The sequence below is a fragment of the Sinocyclocheilus anshuiensis genome, unplaced genomic scaffold, assembly GCF_001515605.1.
Source record: "Sinocyclocheilus anshuiensis isolate Anshui unplaced genomic scaffold, SAMN03320099.WGS_v1.1 scaffold952, whole genome shotgun sequence".
Lineage (NCBI taxonomy): Eukaryota > Metazoa > Chordata > Actinopteri > Cypriniformes > Cyprinidae > Sinocyclocheilus > Sinocyclocheilus anshuiensis.
This window is the reverse complement of record NW_015552656.1, coordinates 393822-403693: the sequence shown is the minus strand read 5'-3', so window position 1 is coordinate 403693 and position 9872 is coordinate 393822. Positions and strand designations below refer to the sequence as shown.

Below are 9872 nucleotides of genomic sequence, written 5' to 3'. Positions count from 1 at the left end.
GGTACATCACCGTCTCCTCCATTATGACGTAAAAGATAAAAACAAAAATGAGCAATTCTGGCTCCACCTATCGTGGCAGGATTGTCCTCTCATCAGCTCTCCTCTCGCACCGTTGCTATGCGACAGAGCGCTAATCGGGAACACCTGGTGGGAGATCCTGCTAAGGCGGAGCATCTCACGCACTTCGGAGGGTCCTTCGTGCACTTCGGAGGCCTGGCCTTCGAAGTGTGCGCACTTAACTTTGGGACACAGCTATCGTCTCACAACATACAGGCAGTAGGATGACAATTTGGGCACATAATGTGTTGGCACATACTGTATGCCAATGAAACATTTAATGAGGAATAGTTACCTCTCGAGACCAGTCTCTGGGCATGGCGTTAACGCCTTGGGGACTCCCTTTCTTCCTAACCTACCTGAAATCTTATTGCACGACGCCAGTGAAGTTGCAACTCTCACTGGCCAATGCCAGCCAAGACGGCGAATAGGGGCGGGGCCCCCACCACTATATAATGCGCTGTATTGGCGGCATAAGCTCAGAATCTTCCTTTCACACATCCTATCGAAGACAGCTGTGGAGAAAACGCAGAAAGACGGATTTCCCTCTCGGCGTTCCAGCATGTCCAACGTTTGCACGCTGTGTTTGGGACCCATCGAGGCCACGGACACTCACGAGTTCTGCATCTGGTGCCTGGGTCTCGCCCATGCGGAGGCAGCACTCACCGGGTCGTGCTTAGGGCCCGGAGGAACATCGCCCTCTGTGATTTCTCTCGGCAACGTCCCACCGCCGCCAGCGAGCCGCTGGTGGGATGACAGCCGCATGTGGGTGACCGCGCAGAAAGGCGCAGTTCACCCCCCCGCTCTCCGGTGTGCTTGGCAGAAGAGAGTCTTGCTGCAGGGGACTGGATTCGTGGTTCCTTCACACGGGCTGCCGAGCGGCCGCTCCGAGGAAGCGAGCCCTATTCCTCCCCGACTTGCACGACGAGGTTGCTAAGGCGTGGGCTGCGCCCCAATCGGCTCGCACTCACGCTGGCGGGTCGGAGATCTTCACTAAAGTCGACGGGGCAGAAGCTTGAGGATATATGCGCATTCTGCCTGTCGAGGAATCCATCGCCGCGGTACGCTGCCATCAAGGCCCTGCCGTCTGACCGCACACGTTGCGGACAAAGCGTACGCCGCCTCAGGAGAAGCGATCTCGTCGCTGCACACGATGGCAGTGCTCCAAGTTTTTCAGGCACAGCTCCTGAAATCCCTGGACGAGGGTGGGGCGGATCCCGAGGCATTTAAGGATCTACACGCGGCAATGGATTTTGCACTTAAAGCCACAAAGAAGACGGCCCAGGCGATCGGACGGAGCATGGGCTACATGGTGGTCCTCCACTGGCATCTGTGGCTGACACTCACTGAGCTTAAAGTAGTTCACCCAAAAATGAAAATTATGCTGTTTTACTCTCCCCCGAGGCATCCTAGGTGTATATGACTTTCTTCTTTCAGACGAATCCAGTCAGAGTTATATTAAAAATAGTCTTGATCTTTCAAGCTTTTTAATGCCACTCAGCGGGTGTTGCATTGCTTCAATCCAAAAGAACTTGAGTAAAAATCGCCCATCCATTAAAAAAAAGTGTCTCACGCATGCGCAACGCTGACCTCATACGTCATGCTCCCGGAACTGCTTCTGTGTACAACTGTTGGTGCAAGCTACATTAAAGTGATTATTACGTTTTGAATATGGATCTTTTTCTTACAAAAACGCATCGATTTGCTACAGAAGGCCTTTGTTCACCCCCCGGAGCCGTGTGAGACCCTGTGTCTTTTTGCGAGCGCATGGCGGTCCATTCCGGGCATTTCGAATTGGTTGCAGAACGTAATAGAGAACGGCTACACACTTCAGTTTCGGCGCAGACCACCCTGGTTCAATGGCGTGGTCAGTCATGTCGACAGTTCCGGCACACAACGTGCCGGTGCTGAGGCAAGAAATTCTCAATCTCGATGCCGTTCGGGCTAGTGCTGGCACCATGTACATTTACAAAATGTGTGGATGCAGCACTTTCCCCTCTGAGAGCAAGCGTAATACGCATACTGAATTATTTGGACGATTGGCTGGTCTTGGCCCATTCGGAGGATGTTCTCAACAGCCACAAACGCACTCTGTTACTTCACCTGGAGAGGTTAGGTCTCTGTGTGAACGAACAGAAAAGCGTGTTATGCCCCAGCCAGTCAATCATGTATCTGGGGGTGCAGTTGGACTCAATCTTGATGAGAGCGCGTCTGAGCCAGGAGCGCATAGTAGATTTAATGTCCGCTCTGAATGCATTCAGGCTGGGCCGTCCCGTAGCACTGAAGGAATATCAGAGGCTCTTGGGGTGGATGGCGGCGGCCACGACGGTCTGTCACCTCGGTCGACTCTATATGCGCCCCCTCCAGATATGGCTGAACACACAAGTACCGAGAAGGGTGTGGAAAACAGGCCGTGCCCGCGTTGTGGTCACTCGCAGATGCTTGAACGTGCTGAAACCATGGCGAAACCCCGACTTGTACCAACGCGGTGCCCAGGTGGGTCTGGTCACATGGCGGAAAGTGGTCACGACGGACGCGTCGATGATGGCTGGGGAGCTCACTGCGACGGCGTACCGGCCTCGGGCTACTGGACAGAGTCGGAGAGAACGTGGCACATAAATCGCCTCGAGCTGAGAGAGGTCTTTTTGGCTCTTCGGAGTTTCCTCACGCAAGTCCGGGGGGCATCACGTGTTGATTTGCATGGACAACATGTCGGTGGTATCGTACATAAACCGCCAGGGCGGAGTACACTCGAGAGCCCTTTACAGACAGGCAGCATGCCTTTTGCTGTGGGCCGATCACCATCTGCTCTCCATTCGAGCAGCGCATGTTATATGCTATCGAGGGACGGGATTCCTCACGGAGAATGGAGACTGAACCCTGGGACAGTGAGGCTGATCTGGGAACGGTTTGGGAAAGTGGAGGTAGACTTGTTCGCGACAGAGGAGAACACGTATTGCCCTCTGTTCTTCTCTCTGTCACGCTCTCCCCTAGGCAGGGACGCACTCACGATGCCGTGGCCGAATGCCCGTCTGTATGCATTCCCCCCGCTGAAGATTTTGTCACAAGTGCTACACAAAATCAGAGAGGAGAAGGCATCAGTGTTATTAGTTGCTCCGTACTGGCCGAACAGGCCCTGGTTTCCCAATCTGCTGGAAATACTAACGGCTCCCCCGTGGCCGATCCCACTGAGACGGGATCTCCTGTCTCAGGCGGACGGCTCGGTATGGCACCCCAACCCAGAATGGTGGAAACTTCAGGTGTGGATGGTGTGCGGGAACCGGTAAACCTGGGCTCGTTGTCTCGCCGCGTGATGGACACGATTATGGAGGCGCGAGCCCCTTCTACGAGACGCCTGTATGCTTGTAAATGGGCAGTGTTTGAGAGATGGTGTGAATCGAATGGTCGGGACCCGGGAAATTGCCCCGTGTCTGACATTCTGAATTTTTTGCAACAACGAATGGACGAGCGGCAGTATGCCCTCCACTCTTAAGGTTTATGTTGCAGCTATCTCTGCCTTTCACACTGCTATCGACGGGCGCTCAGTGGGAAAACACGATCTAGTGACCAGATTTCTGAGAGGCGTAGGTGCGAGAAGACTAAGACCCTCTCTCCGTCCTACGGTGCCATCCTGGGATCTGGCCACTTCAGACTGTCGGCTTGAGGGAGCTCTCGCTTAAAACAGCGCTGCTGCTCGCCCTTGCTTCGGTCAATCGCGTGGGGGATTTGCATGTGCTCTCTGTGAATGTGGACTGCATGCAGTTTGGACCAGGTGATTGTAACGTCACGCTCAAGCCAAGATTGGGCTACGTGCCTAAATCGCTCTCGACACCGTTCAGAGCACAAGTGGTGGCTCTTTCTGCTTTCACTCCAGAGGCAGAGACTTCATTGGATGCCGCCCCGAATCAGGTGTTGTGTCCGGTGAGGGCTTTGCAAGTTTACATCCACCGCATGGCTCAGTTTCGGCAATCTGAGCAGCTGTTTGTATGCTATGGAGGCAGCGCCAAAGGGCAGCCTGTCTCCAAACAACGGCTATCACATTGTGTGGTCGACGCTATTGCCTTGGCATATTCCAGCCGGGGAATGGAATGTCCTATTGGTGTCAGAGCCCATTCAACAAGGGCGGTTGCCTCCTCGTGTGTGTGGACTAAGGGCGTTTCTATCAAAGATATTTGTATGGCGGCTGGATGGTCTTCGCAGAATACCTTTGCCAGATTCTACAATTTGGACGTGTGGTCATTAGCATCACAGGTCCTGTCGGTGAGTACGACCCATGGTTCTACCTGCAACCACAAGCTGTTTGACTGTGCTGGTGGTTTCGACTAGGTTGTGTAGGGGGATCCGGGGCGGGACCATCGTCATGTTCAGACTGTGGCGCCCCGGATGCGGCCATTCTCTATGTGTGTTAGTATTGTGCCTGGCCTTGCCGCTCACATGCTTCGTTGCACTGTTATATTACATACTTGTATGCGTTGAACATGATTATAATATCTTAGCTTTGTATGGCGACGGCGCTGCATCTTTCTCTCAATAAGAGACCTGCCATCGGACATGGATTTTGAGTAACCTGATTGGATCCCTAAGCGGGAATCTACATCCAATCCCCACGAGGCATGTCGCAGGGTCATATTTGATTGGTTGGGGATTATTTTTAGTGTCTTGCAAGAACTGTTCATGCTAGCTCCGCAGAGGCCGAGCCTTTTTACTTCGCTGCTTCCACGGCGTTGTTCTATACAGTCCCCAAGGCGTTAACGCCATGTCGAGAGACCGTTCTCGAGAGGGAACGTCTCCGGTTACTGTCGTAACCTCGCTTCCCTGAGAGACGGGAAGCATTGGCCAGTGAGAATTGCAACTTCACTGGCGTTGTGCAATAAGATTTCAGGTAGGTTAGGAAGGAAGGAAGGGAGTCCCCAAGGCGTTAACGCCATGTCTCGTTCCCGTGTCTCTGGGAACCGAGGTTACAACAGTAACCGGAGACGTTTTGTCAAAGCTAGTTTTCTAGAAGCAGGCTAAAGGTTTGGACAAATATGTTGGACTACTGAGAACAATTTAATTGAATGCTATTATAATGTGTTTAGATGTGTGAACTTTTTTCACACACAGCACCTGAACAAGTATTTTATCATGCAGTTGCGCCTTTTGATGTGTTTTAGGTATTCCCATTTACTAAACCCTAAATGTAATTACAATTTTAATTGTTTATCAGTATTTGACCCATTACTCAAGTATTTGGTGTCTTTTCACAGTCAAATATAAAACATTTTAAAAAAAGAATGATCTGAATAACTAACTGCAAGTTTTTTGAAAACTACAGTTTTAAATGTACGTTAGTGACTAAGGTGGTTGGTGTGTGACGCCTTACCATCAAATATCCTGAGGTTAATCTTCCAATCCAGTCGCCGTTAACCAGTTGTTATTATTTTAGCGAGACTTAAGAAATAAATACTGCAAATAAAAAAAATAAAATAAAAAAAACATATTACTGAAAAAATGTTGGCTCATGGGATCCTCTCTGCTGTTTTGAAAAATGCTGTTCAATGATTATTCAATATAGTGTCGTCATAGTCACGGAGCCCGGGAACACAAGCAGCTTTATTCTTTTATATATATTTTTTAACAATAATAACAAAAAAACATAGAGAATACATTTAAATATAATTAAAATGCATCAGGCATATTGTGTAATTAACATTATGTGACAAAAAATGTGTCAGTTAATTAAGCAATAACTCATAGTATCATATTAGCAAGTGTATATAGCAGCTACTGTACCTTTCATAAAAACATGCACTTGACATTCTGGAGTTTAAAAAACGTGTATATTTTATGACTAATTTTGTTACATAAGAATAGTTTTAAAATTATAAACATAGATATCTGCTGATACTGATATTATTTATATCTCACTTGAAGCATATACTAAAGATTTGTTCAAGTGCAGTGCATTTGCTGGTGTCGCGGAAACGCGGTTTGTCCCTCTGTACTCGCCGTGAGCAGCTGATATGCAGGTCAAATGTCAGTCCAGCGCAGCAGACAAGATGGATGTCAGCCAGGCAAAACAAGAGCATCTGCTCGCTTTAAAAGGTACTGCGGGTGTTTACTTTCTTACTAGAGTAACGTTACCGAGGGCGCAGCTGGATGTCTGAACAATGTTGCGGTTCATTCATAAATATCGCTGAAATCCCCGCTGCTAGCTGCTAATGCTAATCATTTCTGCTGAGTACAGAGACTCGGTCTCAAATCTAACGTTACTGCAGCTCATTAAGTTTGTGCCACGCTACAATGTTTGCTCTTTTTTTTTGTCCTTCAGAGTACGTTTCTTAAAAACAGTCTATTAAATTGCGTCTAGTAATTTTCTATTGAGTTGTCCAGTAGTAAACAAACGACAGGTGCTGATTTGTATTATCAGACAAGCAGCTCGCTGTCTTTTATTGAGTCTGTTATTGAATTATATCAAAGAAAACCAGTCGTGAATCTCTCTTGCGTACTGGGGATCTTTATAATCTCTTCTGTGCTGAATGTCAAATAACCCTAAATCTGTCATATAGGATTCTTGTGCATAATGTCTTTCAGATTGGCTAAATGTATGAAGAACAACAAATGATTTTATTCTTGACGGTCGTTTTCATATTATATTTATATAGGTTGTATATTTAGTAGGTTAGAGAAACTAGTGTAAATTAACATAAGCACATAAAAACAAAAAAAAAATGAAGTTATATTTTGCATAAAGAAAATTAAGCCTTTTGTGATCCTCAACAATCAAAGCAGACTGACATCAGTGAATGTAACTTTTTTTTTATGAAATAAATGCGCTATATTCTGTTTCAGTAATATTTATGCTTTGATATTTTGTATTTTAAGGGTATTTCATGGTACTAGACAATACTCGCATCAAAATTATACACCTTTATTTCTTTATAAAAGCACAAATATTAGAAGAAAAAAAAATTAACATTGGAAGGCAGATTGGTGTTTGAACTTTGAAAGACCATTTAACTTTGTCTAACCATGTCAACATCCACATTTCTATTCTTTGTGTGTGTTCATTTATTAGCAGGTACCACAAAAGTCACCAGGTTTCTTACTATTCCTAACTATTACAAAATATAAACTAAACGACTGAAGACCACCAGGGGATTAAGCGCAATTGTAGATACACATCATGATAGTGTTGTATTACCGAATTGAATTTCATGCGGATTTGAATCCGATTGATTATAGAGTATTATGTCTGGGTGATTTTCATTACTGTATGACATTTAGCTGCATACAGGTTCTTCACTCATTGTCATCAAAAATGATTACAGAGTGCAAATAATCTTGTACAATCCTGCTACAGTGAAATATTATTCGATCTTCATAATTTGGATCTTTATAGCTGAGGACTCGCAGAGATATGCAGTTCAATGTCTTCCTGAATCTATATTTACATTATACTGAAAATACCAGTTTATTGCTTTGCTGGTCCTTGAATCAGTTACTGTAGAGTTGTTACTGTTACTCTTATCAACCTTAAATAAATCTAAGTATTGTAACAATGTCAGATTAACAGTCTCTTGTTTCTCTCTCCAGTGATGCGGCTGACCAAACCTACACTTTTTACAAACATGCCAGTGACGTGTGAGGACAGAGATCTTCCAGGTACAATCCAGTGACAATTGAGCAATTGTGGGCAAATACAGAATCATTGGTAAAAAAATAATTTCATAATTCATTAGTTAGATTAATTTGTCCTTTGGCCTGTGGCTCTGGTTCAGGCATCTCTGGTCTGAAGTATTACGTTGCAGCGTTTGTTGTTGTAATGCAACCAAGCGGCAACCTCCCGCTGTGAAGCCAACAAGGAAGTGATTTAAACTGTAATTCATCGACTGGCCGCTAGAGGCTGGCTGCAAAAGGGAGTCAATCCCATAGACTCCCCATGTTAAAATGCCCAACTTTACAGCAGAAAAAAAACATGTTTACAGCCTGGTTCAAAAAATGATTTTGGTCTATATAGCTAATTTTTCCCTTCATGACAACTGAGGGGGGGTGAATGTTTTTAAAACTCATCCGTTTAAATGATATTAAGCCTTAAAGTTCTGCATAATTAAGGGCGTGGCCACTTGAGTGACAGGTGGATTGCCGCTGCTGTCACCACCGTTGAGCTAAGTGGGCGTGGTTTCAACAACCAGCTCCCGCCTCTTTGCCCATCTTCGATTATCCGGGAGTGACGCGCGGTGATGCCAGCGCTCCGCCCACTTTTGAGCTTCAAAAACTCTCTTCGGTACCCTACGGGTGACGTCACGGACACTACGTCCATGTTTTTATACAGTCTATGAATGCAACACATCAGCCATTGCTGAGTCCAGTATTGAGCTTCTCTGAAAGCGTTTAGCAGCAGCTCTGTCAGATCCCGGGTTTAATGCCTTCCCCAGGATGGCCATGTGATAGATCAGCAGTTTGCAGTGTTTGTTTTCCCAATGGCTCTGAAAGCGATCTCTAGCAGCCGTGCTCCAGAGCCGCATGTCACTAAGACAGTTCTGAGAAGCACTTCTATATATAAAAGGGGCTGAAATATGTTCCCCTGTAAATCCGCATGAATGAGATTGTAATGCTGAAAACATTAAGTGACTTTATGCTTTTTTGTATAAATAGTCAGCAGAAACATGGCTTGCAAACAGTTTGTTTGGTAATTGCTCATAATTTGATGATTTATACATGTTGATGTTATATTTGTCATACAGGAGATGTTATACATCTGGAGATTTATACATGATGGCAATATACGGCCTGTGACCTACATGTCAAAAATGGCATAAATAAGACACAGATAAAACGATCGATTGATTTAGATGTATAGAGTGATCTAAATCTAAGCGCTGACTGTCTCTCAAGAGGTTTTACAGCTCAGCATATCACATGTCTACAGGTGATTTGTTTGTACGACTCATGAAAGACGATCCATCGACCGTAAAGGGGGCTGAAACACTAATCCTTGGGGAAATGCTCACGCTGCCACAGAATTTTGGGTAATGTTTGTTTAATAAAATCAAATTATATGCATATCGATAACTGAAAAGATTTGTTTATGAGTTCATGGCACTTTCCACAAACATGGTACACCTTAGTGTTTCTTGGCTTTTTCAAATATTTAGAGGCAAAATGGCAAAATATTTTTTGCCTCTAAAATTCTATTATTTATAATTAGAACTATTAGATTTGTTTGATTAACTATAATCTAAAAAACAAAATTAACATTCATTATAATCTAGCTTAAAACACATCAAATGTCTGTATTCTCCATCCCAAATCAGAAAATTTTCTAGCAAAATAAAGTAAACAAATAATGCTAGAAATTTGCAAACGTAATGCATTTGTTATAGTATTTATTCATCTTTGCTAAAATTACTTTTAAAAATTACTGTTAAAAATACAATTATTTATTGTTAATTCAGTTCAACTTTTTAAAGGGGTCATATGATGTTGCTAAAAAGAACATTATTTTGTGTATTTGGTGTAATGAAATGTGTTTATGCGGTTTAAGGTTCAAAAAACACATTATTTTCCACATACTGTACATTATTGTTTTTCCTCTATGCCCCGCCTTTCTGAAACGCGTCGATTTTTACAAAGCTCATCGGTCTGAAAAAGCGAGGCGTGCTTTGGTTGGCCAGCTATCCAGTGCGTTGTGATTGGCCGAATACCTCAAGCGTGTGACGGAAATGTTACGCCCCTCCATTACTGTGATGCCGTGTCCGGTCGGAGCGACGAGACAAAAACATGAAAACCCATTACAAACGAGGCATTTGTTGCATCCAGTGGGGACATAATTA

At 44.9% G+C, this 9872-nt stretch overlaps 1 protein-coding gene across 2 annotated transcripts in view; it reads left to right on the top strand.

Moving 5' to 3' along the window:
• Nucleotides 1-6000: 6000 nt before the first annotated feature.
• Nucleotides 6001-9872, top strand: part of trappc13 (trafficking protein particle complex subunit 13) — a 15758-nt gene continuing 11886 nt past the window's right edge. For both annotated transcript variants that reach the window (XM_016458895.1, XM_016458894.1), the window contains exons 1-3: nt 6001-6141; nt 7633-7701; nt 8969-9068. In XM_016458895.1, coding sequence (XP_016314381.1) covers nt 6060-6141; nt 7633-7701; nt 8969-9068 — 251 coding nt within the window. In that variant the 5' untranslated portion in view covers nt 6001-6059. The remainder of the gene's footprint in view (nt 6142-7632; nt 7702-8968; nt 9069-9872) is intronic.